Genomic DNA, 13,757 nt, shown 5'->3' on the forward strand with positions numbered 1-13,757 from the left:
TCTCCAGAGAGTTGGCTCTATCAAAACACGGCTCTGAACTAATAGCATATTTTCCAGACTTGCAATCATTTTGATCCAGTCAGTGGGAAGAGGGCAAATAGATTCTCTTCCCTGAAAGAGAAAGAGGGAAATGAAACTGTTTTTGATTTGTTGGCTTATTGCATAAATGCCTCATTATATTCCACATAAAGCTCCTTCAATTTAAAACAAAATAAGGGATTTTTTTTCCCTTAGTGTCATGTCTAGCTGAGAACTGCAGCCTCCTGTTTGAAAATCTGCCTCAGCAAACTTCAGCTCCCTCATTTGGCCTTGAGTTTGAACATGCAGTCATTCAGTAAGGGGTGTTGATAATCTTATCAGAGGGACCACTTGGACTGGAACACTGTCGCTTACTAGGCTTTGTCCACGACTACTGCCTCCTTCCTAACAACTGAGCCGTGTGGTCTGGTCCCACGTCATGCAGTGCCTGCTGGTATTGACAAGTCATGACGCACTTTCTGATTACCAATCCAGCATTCTGTTTCCATCTCAAAGAAAGTGGTGATTCTGCTGTTTCACTGTGAATGAAAGTGATTGCTTTAAAATCTTCACTTCTTTTCCAAGGAGTCTGTACTTTATTCCAGCCTCACAGATTCATCAGTCCTTCATGACAATAGGAGACCAGATTTTTGAAGCAAGGGACCTTTGGGGGATGCCAGCTTATCTCCAAATGTGGGCCATTTCATGAGGCTAGAATCTTTCTTTTCTTATTGTAGCTGGCATTCCTAACAGGTTTGGTCCCTTCTGCACAAAGCATACAACCCTAAAAGTATGTAGACCAGCTCTCCATTTGTTCAATTTCCTTGTCAGTTACAACAGTCTGCCCTCTGTGCATCATGGAGGCCCCTTGTCCACCTGGATGCAAAGGAGCTGAAATAAAGTCGTTAGCTCTTGGAGAGTGTAAGGGTCAGGCAGAACTGACAGGTGCAGTGTTTACATGGTGGGCTGGAGGGTGGGTTGGGAGTGGGAATTTCTGGGCATCAAAGTGGAAAGATTTTTGACATTTCCTGAGCAACTACTATATGCCATACTCTGCGCTCAGTGCTTTTCATTTTATCTCATCTAATAAAGAAGACACAAAAAACATCAGCCTCTTTAGAAAGGAAGCTCGGCCTGAGGACCCAACCCACTAAGATAAGGAGGTAAAACATTCCCCCTTATCTCTAGAAGGGGATTCAAACAGCTGTATTTTTTCTGAATAACAATTACCATTCACTGAGGACATTTTTTATGTGCCAAGCACTGAGCTAAGCACATTATAGACATTTAATCTTCACCAAAGCCCAAGGAGGTAGGGTTCTGATCCCTGATCTCGTTAGCTTTTGCTGCATAACAACCTCATAGCTTAGTGACTTACCATGGCAACAGTCATTTGTTTTGATCAGGTGTTGGCAGGGCTCTGCTGGGCCGGCTCATCTCTGTTCCCTTCAGCATCAGCCGGGCTACTGTCTGGGCCCCGGATCACACAGCTGGCACGTGCACAGATCCCCTGTGCTCTGCTGCTTCTAGACCCTGTGATGTTCCTGAGTCAGCCGGAGCACCTGACCGACCTCAGCCCAGGTTTCTATACCTTTTCCTGCCTTAACTGGGCCTGTGATGTCAGCGTGTTCACCATAGCTACTGGGACCCAGTGAAGCAGATTCTAGAAACAGTCCTCAATCGCTTCAGCTGTGTTTGGCATTGACTTTTAAGACAACCCTGGCAGAATCCCAGGCTTGAGAAGAAAAGACCCAGAAAGGTATCTGAAAACCATCTTCAGAGATGGGGAGGGTGACCAAGCAGGTCACAGAGTGGCCAGTATTCTGTGACTCACATTGTTCGTGAGCAGGGCTTGGCAAACTACAGCCGGTGGGCCAGACCCTGCTGCCCATTTTTGCATAGATCTTGAGGAAAAACAGTTCCACATTTTTAAGTGGCTGAAGGAAAAAACAAGAAGAATATGTAGCAGGGTCAAATAGTTGCAACAGAGACTGCATGGTAGACAAATACTGTTACAGATAAAGTTTGTCCTGGAAGGCAGGCTCAGGACCTGTGTTACCAGAGCTAGATTTCAAGTCTACACAAGAAGCAATTTTCTCACCATAGTTGTCCCTGAGTGGGAACAGCAGCCCTCGGATGAAGGTTGTGCGGGCAGATGGTGGTACCTAGGATACCGCAAGTCAGTGGTGTGCTGGTAAATGTGTAACAGTGGTTCTCCAGGCAAGAACAGCCATGATTTGGCCCTGAATTGCCGTGGATCAATTGGTTGGGCTTCATTCCACAAAGCACAACGTCGCCAGTTCAATTCCTGGACGTGCCTGGGTTGTGGGTTTGGACCCTGGTCAGGGTACATACAAGAGGCAACCAATCAGTGTTTCTCTCCCTTCCTCTCTCCCTCCCTTCTCCTCTCTCTAAAAGTAAATAAATAAAATCTTTTTAAAAAGAAAAGAAAAGCCCTGCTTTGTAATGTTTGTCTGTTCCTATGATACAAATCCCACCACGGCTAATTTCCAGTTCTGACGTCATGTCACTGGAGGCGGAGTCGGGAAGAGATGCAGGTAGTTGGCTCCGCGGCAGGCTCAGGGGATCACCAGTGGGTAATCACCTGCCTCAGGTGGCTCCCAATCTAGAGATGCACAGGGATTTGGGAAGGAATAGTAGTGCTGGAAAAAACCACTTTGAAATTCCATTCGCCTGTCTGGGCCCACAGGCAGCCGTTACGAATACCTATGAGCACAGAAAGATTAAGTACCTGGCTATGAATCATGGAGCTGCTAATTTCCACCTGCTATTTCATTGTCCTCATGTTTGGTTTAGAAAATCTCGATTTCTACAAAGATTGATAAGTTTGCATCCAAGTGTAAAAGTTCTGTTCAACAGAACATCACTTTAAGCAAAGTTAAAAGGCAAGTAACAGATGGGGAGAAAACATTTGGAATACAGAAGAGATCAAGGCTTATAGTATCAGGAGGAGGCAAGGAACATCTATCAATCAATTAAAATTAAAAACAGTGACGGTCCAATAGAAAAATGGACAAAGGCTGTGGGCAGACAGTTTATACTCACTCAAGTACAGATGGCCCATAATCCTGTGAAACAGTGTAAATTTTGCTACAGAGCAGGGAAATGTAGGATAAAACAGTAACTCGTTTATTTTACCCTTCGGATTAGTCCAAAATGATAATACCTAGCAAGAGGCTCTGGAGACTCAGCACATTCCTTAAATACATAAAAACCATCCCAACTGTCAACCCAGAAATTCTGTACTGGGGTATATATCTTCATGCTGAGGCAAAAATCTCACACCCTTCGCAGACACAGATACACCAAAAAATCATTGCCTCATTGCTTGTGATAGCGAAAAATTGAAAACATAAGTGGTCAGATAAACTCCGATCTAGACATCCCCATGAACATCAGGTAGCAGGGAAAAGTAGGACGCAAGAGCTCTTTACCAACCATTGCTGGGGTGAAAGAGCAAATTGCAGAATAGCACGTATAGTCTGATGCCATGTATGTCCTTAAAACATCTGTAAACTGGTGCCTTGTAGTTCACAGAACACACATACAACGTTGGAAGGGATGTACACCATGTTCATAATGGGATATGCATTTGAGGAGGTAGGGAGGGGGAGGGCTGGGAATGGGGAGGAGGGGGCTAGTCAGAAGGGACTTTCATTTTATATATGGATGTTTTTGTTTTTCTTTGAGAGAATATATTTATGTAATTCTTGCGTAATATTTTTAAGAGACCAAATTAGAGTTCAGTTTTCCCCGACCGGAGTGGAGCAGGCGAATGGTCCATCACCCTGGTAAGCCCCGGCCCTCTAGGCTGGCCCTTGGGGGCCGCGTGTGGGGAAGGAGCCCCCGGGTGTGCAGGTCGTTTGGGCCCATGAAACTGAACTTCCCTGCGGACTCTCTCTAATCCCCTCTGTCCACACAGGCCTCAGTGTTCCCTTAACAGTTGCCTAAGCTAGAAACCACTTTTTTCTTTAGTTTCATATTACACAATTGAGGCTGGACAGAGACAAGTTAGATACATCTTTATCTAACAGGAGGGAACGAAAGTCACATTAAATGGGTGCTGTTGGGCAGGGCGGGGGCTGGTACTTCCTTCTGCTGAGCCCCAGCCCTCCTCCCCCCACACCCTCAGGGTGACCTTTCTCCCAACCCTCCCTGTAGCTCTGAGGCACATCTAGATTCCTCTCGGTCCAGACTGAAGGGAGGGCTCAGAGAGAGGTGTTCTCTCTCCCATGGAGCCTCGGCCCAGCTTCTAACTTAACTGTGTCTAGTCCAAGTACCCACCTCTTCCCCGGGGTTTTTGGCCCCAGGAATGTTCACGCATGTCAGGAAAACTCTATTGTTTGTTAACTGTTATCAGTGGACATCAGGTTCTTGCCATGTCCGAAGGAAAAGAATTTCCTGAGACCCTCATGGGAGGATTGGGCTCTGTGGTGTGGTTTATTGATGATGTACAATTAAGGGGGTTCCCCTCCTGACTTCCCAATGTCCCATCTCGGCCTCTCTCACCATGGAAGAAGTCCAGTCTTGTCTAACGGGGCCTGGATGAAGGCCACTGCCCAGAGTTTGTGCTCCATAGTAAAGTGCAGTCCAGCCCGGCATCCGGCTGGCTTAGCGTATGTGTCCAGCTGCAGCCAACTGCTGTGCTGCGGTATTCAAGCTCCCTCCTGGAGGCCATGGGCCATGCAGCCATAGAGAGAACAGGTACATGCACCGTGGGAGTGTGGATCATAAGCAAGAGAAAGGAGAGCTGCTTTGTTATTCTGGGGTTATAACCAGGAGCTTGAGTTTGTGACAGACCCGGTGCTTTCTCAAAGTAACCAATCAACTTCCCAAGTTTTTGTGGACTTTGGATGGGTTTACATCCCCTCACCCCCTAGTTAGACTGTCAGGCCTCTAGCGAGCATCCAGCAGCACTACCCCCAGCAAGCGGGTATGGAAGGTGGGGAGGGAGGCGTGTCAATCCCCTTGGCGAAGCAAAGCTCTCATCCCCTGGGGTGTAAAGCTGTGGCTTTCTGACTAGCAAGCAGGCTTACCATGCTCCCCAGTTTATTAGGCTCAATGTCTAGTTCCCTTTGCTCCCCTGTGCCAGCCACATGCCAGTAACATAACCACGGGCACATGTGGCCTCATTCCACTGTTAACGTGACAGCCACGTCAGAATCTCACACCAGCAGCTAGCATCTGGACGAGAGAGAGAAAGACAGAGAGTAGCTTCAACGGTTTTTCTCACCCTGTTGCCTGTGGGGAAGAAAAGGTAAGGCACTGACCTTGTGCCATTTATGCCCCTATCCCCATTCCGCCCCCCAGTAGTAATAGTGAACAGTAGGTGTTAATGCCCCCATTCTATAGACACAGCAGCTGTGCCTCAGAAGGTCACTTCACCTGCCTACCTGAGTCAGAGCCCAGACTGAAACCCCAATGCCTGCCTCCAACGCCTTTTAACCTTTGAGCGATGTTCCTCCCTTAGGGATTTTGTTCTAGAAACCTTCAAAAGGCTCCTGCCTGCTTTTTCCAGAACCTCACTGGGGAAAATGAAAATGAAAGGTCACTTCTCCCATGAACTTTGAGTGCCAGGCTTTCTTTTCAATGCAAATCCCCAGAACTCCTTTTAAGTTGTTACTTGAATTTTAGGTGAAACAGATAGAAAACATATTTTCACAGACATCTTGCATGTTGGATTCAAAGGAATGTTAAGCTTAGGGATTCCTTTGAAAGTTTGGGGGGAAATTTGAGGACAACACAGTATATAAGCTAAGACCCGTGTTGCCAAACCCCCAGCCTACTTCCGGGCCTTACAGTCACGTCAGTGTCACAGCTGTGGAAGGGAGGGAGTCAGGCCTCATCTTTCCCTTTAGCTTCCCCAGCTTCAGTTTTACACTCTGCCAAGTCCTCAGTTACCCAAGGAATTTAAGTTGAATGAGAGAGGTGAGAATGTAAAAAATGCCTTCAGGACTTCCCCAAGATGAACAGGATAGAATTGCCAACACACAGTGAGGACAATGGAGCACTGAGTTTCAAGTTCAGGTTTATTTGGAGAAGTTGTGGGCACTTCCTTCTGCTCACACCTCAGGTTGCAGCCACCAGGATAGTTATGTTTAAAAGAAGAATCACTGTCCTGGCCGGTGCGGCTCAGTTGGCTGGAGCGTCGTCCTGTAACCGAAAGGTTGTGGGGTTTATTCCCAGGCAAGGCACAGGCACAGGTGTGGGTTCAGTCCCCAGACCAGGCACGTGAGATACCCAGGGCAGGTGCAGGGGGTTCCCAGGTGCATGGGCCCAGACGGGAGGCAACCAATTGATGCTTCTCTCTCACGTCAATGTTTCTCCTTCTCCCCTCCTCTCTCCTTTCCTTTGTCTCTAAAAGCAATGAAAAAGAGTCCTCAGGTGAAGATTAAAAGTAAATAATGAATGAATGCATGAATGAATAGAAGGATCATCTCAAAGGACTGAGGGAATCACTTCAGGACTGGAATAGATATGCGTTTGTCACCCACATTTGTGTGACCTGAATTTAAAAGCTTATAAACAGTGCACGAATGAACCCTTCCTTCACAGGGGAACCTGAAAGCAAAACTAGCAAAAACACTAGCAGATTGTAATTGTCCTTCCCCTTCCTTGTTTCCTCTTCCTGAGTTGCTTTAGCCATCCTGTAACATTTGGTTTGCAGCCTATGAGCAGTTACTACCTGTTATGGGTTGAATTATGCCCCGCCCCCCCCAAAAACATCATAAGTTGAAGCCCTAACCCCAGTACATCAGAGTGTGACCTTGTTTGAAAACAGTCTTACCAGATGTGATCAGATTAAAATGAGGCCGCCAGGGTGGGTCCTCATTCATCCAACTGACATCCTTGCAAAAAGGGGAAATGAGCACAGACACAGATGTGCACAGAGGGAGGACCAAGCAAAGAGACACAGAGATGAGTCTGCATGGAGGCGGGGGTTTGGAGTGATGCGTCTGCATCCAAGGAATGCCAGAGGTTGCCAGCACCTGCTAAAAGTGAGGAAGAAGCAAGGAAGATTCCCCTCCAGGTTTCAGAGGGAGTGTGATCCTGCTGACACCTGGATTGCAGGCGTCCAGGACCGAGAGACAATGACTTTGTTGTTTGAAGCCACCTAGTTTGCTAGTGCAGCTCTAGCAGACTAGTCTAACTACCTGCACCTAACCCTTATAAAATAGATGTTTGGGATAAAGTGAGGTGGAGAGTTTCAGTTCACCTGTCATAGGTAGAAAGACATATTTTCCAAAGGTGGCTGCAGCACCATTGCCGGGCCTTCACGTGTGTCTAAACCCCGGAAATTCCTAAATCTAATTTCCTTGAATCTGGATGGGTTTTGGACTCACTTGGGATGCTGTGTGACTTCTAAGGCAGCTTCTGCCCCGCTTACAGGAGCACTTGCCTTGGCGCCGTGGGCTGCTGTGTAAATAGTCCCCTTGTCTTGAGTCGGTCATGCTGGGAGGAAGCCCACCTAGTCCAAATGGAGACCACGTGGAGGTGCCACCTGGAAAGAGATGCCCAGACCACTCCCAGATGCTCCAGCAGTCCTGTAGGTTCAAATTCAGCCACTCTCTGATGGTACTCCCATGACAGACGCTGAGCCAGAGCTGCCCAGCCGACCCCTCCTGGATTCCTGATCCACAGAAACCTTAAGAGGCTCAAAAAAAAAATGTCATGTTTAAAGCTACTAAACCTGCTATACAACAATAGAAAACTGGAACAGTTAGTGTACCCTGTGCTTTGCATTGGTTGCTCTCCTTTAATTTTAATTTTGAAAATGTATTGCATTATTACTCCAGATTAAATTTGTATTTAGAGCAGATGGAATACAACCACAAAAATCTCAGTGGCTTAACATGAGGGCATCTATTTCTTATTTACTCAGAGTTCCATGCAGATGTTACAGGGCGGGTGACTGTCCCTCAGACAGTGACTCAGGGATCCACAGTCTTCAATCTAACGTCTCTGCTCTCCCCTGGTGCCCCTTGGGGTCTCTGCTGGGTCACCTGTGTTCGGGTGACCGGAGAGAGAGGAGAGAGAGGGGAGAGGACCGTGCGGGATGTTTCAGGAGCCAGGCCTGGAAGCAGCACACGCCATCTTGGTTCACATTCCACTGACTAGAGCTAGTTTTGGATTCCAGGGAGCTGGGATGTGCAGATTAGCTCTGCATGCAGGAAGGAAAGGTGAGTTTGGTGGGAGCGTAGGACTAGATCTGTCACGTACACACATGGGCTTATGAATCTGAGAGATCAGCTTCTCAGTGTGGTCCATCAATGTCAGGATCACCTGAGTGACTGGTTAAAATGCAGGTCCTGGGACTGAGTCTGCACCTCAGTAAGTGGGTTCTAAAAAAATTGCATTTTTACCAAATTCTCCCAATTATTGTTATGTACACTAAGGTTATTTAGAAAGACACTTTACCCAGTTGTTCAACCCTTTCATTATACAAATAGCAGAGTCCAGGGCAGTGATTCAATCCATAACTTCTTTTCAGTCACCCACAACCTGAGGCCAGAGCTGGGGTTCGACGCCCGTGTGCACAGGCCCATCCAGTCTCCTTGCCATGTCACCCAGGGTTCCGTGTCATGGCGGGCCAGCGTCCTCACATGGGTGTGCCCTGGGAGCTCCTGAATTGTTCCACTGGCCCCCAATTTACCAACCACACATGCTCATTCTGTGACACCCAGTGGGAAAGTCAGCCCAACCCCGAAGTATCACGTCTGCCTTGAAATGGCTTGTCACGTGTGGTCTGTAGGCCAGAGGCTCTTGAAGTTTCCATTATGACCGGACCCGGCTCAGAATCAGGTCCCGTTATATCTTGCACAGTTCCTAGCAAGAGTTAGGAACCCCAAACAGTGTCTTATTTTAGAAACTGGAACCCCGTGATAATTTCTCTTATGTCACTCTGAAGGCCCACTTTGTTTTTAAAGCTGTAATGTGTCCTAATTACAGTCTGTTACGCTAGCTCTTAGGGGAGGCATTGGTGGGAGGGAAAGGAATGGGAAGAGAGGGAAACTTCATATTTTCCAGCTCTCTTGGCAAAAACAACCAATGCTTATTAGCATTCATTTCACATAATTTCCATGATAATGCTATAATTTAAAACACTCTGACTCAAAGACCTAATAAAGGAGGTTAGACTTACTTTCTAAATTTGCTGCACAGATTGCTCATCTCTGTCTCTCTCTGTCAATCCTCCTTCTCTTCAACAAAATGTAAGATCCAGAACAAAGAGGGAGAGGCAGTGCCGCGGTTCACCCGATCCCCTTGTTGACTTTGTTTGGCTCGTCAGCAGCAGCGCCGTTGAAGCGTTTGTGTTCTGGTTCTGAGCATGCGTGTGAAAGTGCCGATGTGGAAAAACCTGCAAGTAGCTTTCTACCTTCTGAGATGGAGGGGCAACTAAATAGGGATAAATTGTCTAATGATGCTTGTCGTGCTCCCCAAACCCTGGTTAAAATCACTTACTTTCTATTACTTTGATTAATGAGTCTAACGACTTTGTAAGTAGAGGTTCCTGGCTGAGTCATCTGCTTTCTTGTTTCGATGTGCAGGAGGATGTGTGGGTACTTAGGGCATTCGGGGCAGCAGGAACCCAGTGATGGGTCCGGGCCCAGTGACGGGGGCTCCCCTAAACCTCCTGACGTCTGGCTGAGTGATTTGGCTTCCTGGACAAGAGATGGTGTGGACCCCATCATGAGTGACATGAGATTTGAACAGGACTTGAGAGCAGGGTAGACGGAGAAAACTAGAGATGCCCCGGGCCTTCTTTCTCTCAGTCTGTATCAGGCACTGCCACTCTGTGGGCGGGTCCCTCCCTTGGGGGCTCCAGGGCTGTTCCTGGTTCTCGCTTCTGTGGCCAGACAGCACCGTTGGAGTCGGGTTGCTCAGCACAAGAAGACTGAATAAGGGGAGCAAGAGGTGGCCACATCAGCCAAGACAGAGGAGCAAAGTCCTGGCCTGGGGCAGCTGTGGAGTTCCTAGGAAGGACCTGGGCCTCCACACTGAACCAAGCTGTTTGGGTGCCCTCAGAGTCTCCCCAAACCCAGGCAGCCAAACCCCAGTTGTTTTTCCATGTCAGGAAACCAGCATTCTGTGAGCGAGGGAGCACGTGGAAGACCCTGGAGGTGGCGGCGGGGCGGGGGGCGGGGGTGGGGGAGAGGTGAAGCTGGGACTGGGCAGCATAGTCACAGGAGAAGCCCCTCCCGGGAGTGCAGTGGTCTGGCCACACCGGTGGACTTGAGTGCGGAGACGGGAGAAGCAGGACGGGACTTTCACACTGGAGCCGCCCAGGTAGGGGCCTGGCCCGCTGCAGGAAAGACGGCTTCCTTCCTTCCTTCATTGTAGCACCAGTTCCACTGCTGGGCCTCAGCCTCCTGCCAGACCTGCTGCCACTTGCTCCGTGTATATTATCTTCAGTCCTCAAAACCTTGAAGCTAATCGCTCCTATTATTCCTCTGTGGTGAGAAAAATGAGGCTCCAAGAGCTGGACTCACCTTCTGGCTGCAGAATTAAGATTTGAGCCCGAGTGCCAGCTGGGGGCCGGCGGAGCCTGGTCACCCTGAGCGCTGGCCACCAGCGCCAGAGAGCACAGACGCAAATGGGCGCAGCAGCATCTGTCTCGGCGTTGGTCGGATGACAGTCTCCCACGTTTCCTCCTTCTTGTTTCCTACAGTTGGAGGTTCCCCTCTTCGTTATTGTTGGTGGTGAGAGGGGTAAGAACATAGAAAAGCAAGAAGCCGAGGGTTCACGGGATTGTGTGGGAGTCAGCGCGGGGCACATGCACGGTGAGGAGGGGAGGGCAGCAAGGCTGCGAGGCTGCAGGCAGGCAGGCAGGCCATGGCCCCAGGAGTGTCGCCAACCGCAGGCCTGTGCTGCCCTCGGGGCTCCTGGCCTTCCTGGCTGGCCCTGGCCGGGGCACATCGCGGGTCTGCCGGAGCCCTCTGCTTGGGCCCCCGGGGTGGAGGAGTCCCCTGACCCCCTGGCTAACCATCCCAAAGTTAAATATCAGAGGGAGGCCTTGCTGCAGAGGCTGGCAATTAAGACTTTGAATAAGGGTCCTCGGTTGTCAATGCGCTATCAGTCACCTGGGGTGTCTGTTTGAAAATGCTGTGTTTCCTCGCTCCCACTCTAAGAAATCCTCATGCAGCAGTTTGGAAGTGAGACCCCGAATCTGCACTGTTAAAACAGCCCAAGCAATCCTGACCCCCTGGACCCTGGACCAGGCTAAGGAAGACACTCACTTGGAGGGTGAAGAGGAGGAATCTGAAACTTTTCTTTAAGAAAACAGCTTTTTTTTGTCATTATTGTTTAATCTCATGCGCGCCAGTTGTAGATGTAGGTATAATGTTTATGGAGCTGTCTTGCCGAAAGAAAGATAATGAACACAGCAGTTATGTGCATAATTGCAGTTAATTATTATGTTGTAAATGTATGGTTAAACGATAAACATTAACTTATAAAAAGTCTTATTAAAAGTTCCCTGTTATTTGCCATTAATCAGGGGAGTTTGTTCATTTATCTCTTGATAAAAATGTTTGGAGCTCTTGCCGTGTGGCTGAGGCTGTGCGAGGAGGTGGCGGGCGGCTGGGGGCCGACCTCTGGCCTCCAGGCACCCACAGTCTGTCCAGGGGACTGAGCTGTGCATTTCAATTTTGTGTAAGTTTTTTCTTAGTCCTTAAGGTATCTGTTAAATTAATTACTATGATTTTTATAAATATATAGGCATTTGCATATTAACAAATACAAAAGAAAAATCCTTATCAGGCTATATATTATGACTTGAGCCCTTAAAAAATTGGCTAACATACAGAATATGAACTTTCCAGGTACTTTCTGATTGAGCTAGGGAGATGTATTTTTAATACATTCTATACAAAGTTGGCTTGTAGTTTTGTTTCTTAGTCAGTGACTTAAGACTTCACCTCCAAATATGTTTAATTAAAATGTTTTAAGGACACATTGATAGCCCCCCCCCATCACGTCTCTGCTTCCCCCCTCACTTGTGAACATAGCACCGTTAGGAAAATGGTACCCAGGTGGTTTCAAGCACAAATGTACCTGAATGCAGATTTCTTGCCCAGTGATGAGAAGCACGGAGAGTCCTGATTCCGTGCTTAGCACGGCCTAATGCTGTTCTCTTGCCTGAAATTCGAACGTGCCAGTAGTCCACAAGAGAACAGATCAGTCAGAAACAGAATCGTCATCAATAACCTCGGCTTCTTGCTTTCCAGTGTTGCAGGTGGTGAGCTGTTTGACTTCTTAGCTGAAAAGGAATCTTTGACGGAAGAGGAAGCAACCGAATTTCTCAAACAAATCCTTAATGGTGTTTACTACCTGCACTCCCTTCAGATTGCCCACTTTGATCTTAAGGTACGTTGCTGAGTGTTAGCTGGATAGAAGCTGATAGAAACCACAGCACTGGCCGTTTGTTTGCTAAGACAGTTTGAGGCATTTGAAAGAGATACTTGTGCCATGCCTGTGGGTTTAACACACAGAATTATCCGTGTAAATTAGCAAGTGTATAATGCATGCCTCCTGCAGAGACTCCTAAGTTTTTTTGTGGAATAGAGGTTTACAATTAACAATCACATTCAAGAATCCCTGGGGAAACATCTGGGGGTCTTACCAACGAGGTCTTTAAGCAAAGGAGCTGCTGTTGGTGATGGGACATTGTCAGCCGGGAGTGGCCGCTGTCTTCCCGGCCTCTATCCCCCTGTGGCTGCAGGGCATGTAAGATAGAAGGTGCCTTCATCTCTGCTCTTCCTCTTGATGCAAAGGCTGATGGGCCAGGCTCTGTCACCGGCAATCAACCAAGCCAAACTCCAAATCTGGCTAAATGGGGTCATGCCTGGCTGGAGGGAGGGCATTATGAGAGAAAATGTCATACTCCCAGCCATCACAGGGGTTATGGTCTCTTTGGGAAGGTAAGGCACCCATGAGCAACAGGAAGGGACTATGTTAAGATTCAAAGTACAGTCCAAGGCAGTGAAAAGATTGTCAAAAAGTAGTGTGTGATCAATGGCCAAGGGAATGATTCAGATCATTGGAGCTAGGATGGGACTTTAGAGGAGGAAGGATTTCATTCATGTTTATTGTAGTGAAGCTGTCAGGACCCCATCTGGATCCCCCCAGTGCTCACTTATACACACCCCACAGACGGTTGTTGCAAATACCCACGGCTCACTGCCTTGGGAGTGGGAAATGCCCAAGAGTAAATGCCCACAGCGGCAGCTCTTAGCAGTGGAGGATGCGGAGATGGTGGGTAAACACCCTAACTCCCTCCTACTTTAGTTGGAAGGCTCTGAGCACTACTTTTTCTCCCGTTTCCTAAAGGGATGACACTCCATCACTCCCACCTTGATAAGACACCTTGTGTCAGCTCCCTTCCATTGCTTGTCCCCCCATTTCTCTACCAAGTGACCCCCACATAAGCAACTTGCACCTGAATCCCCATCACAGGTCTACTACTGGGAGAACCTAAACCAACACATTTATTGTTCCTGGTGTTTTCTTGCATGTGCCCTTCATACCTATTTTCCAGTTCTTGTTTCAGGGGAGAGGAAGGACTATCCAACCACCTTGTCCTCAGCAGAGCATATCATGGCTGCTATTTTTTTAAATTGTAGTGAGATAAAGGTAGCATAATTCACCATTCTAACCATTTTTAAGTGTGCAGTTCAGTGGCATCAGTATACTCACAGGGTTGTGCAACCATTACCAGT

The 13,757-nt window shown here is 48.0% G+C and overlaps 1 protein-coding gene across 5 annotated transcripts in view; it reads left to right on the top strand.

The window, feature by feature from the left end:
* Positions 1-13,757, top strand: part of DAPK1 (death associated protein kinase 1) — a 178,410-nt gene that overhangs the window by 110,828 nt on the left and 53,825 nt on the right. For all 5 annotated transcript variants that reach the window (XM_045840294.1, XM_045840297.1, XM_045840293.1 and 2 more), the window contains exon 4: positions 12,267-12,405. In XM_045840294.1, the coding sequence (XP_045696250.1) occupies positions 12,267-12,405 (139 nt within the window). The remainder of the gene's footprint in view (positions 1-12,266; positions 12,406-13,757) is intronic.

Source organism: Phyllostomus hastatus, unplaced genomic scaffold, assembly GCF_019186645.2.
Source record: "Phyllostomus hastatus isolate PE091 unplaced genomic scaffold, TTU_PhHast_1.1 phas_contig_34, whole genome shotgun sequence".
In the NCBI taxonomy this organism is placed as follows: domain Eukaryota; kingdom Metazoa; phylum Chordata; class Mammalia; order Chiroptera; family Phyllostomidae; genus Phyllostomus; species Phyllostomus hastatus.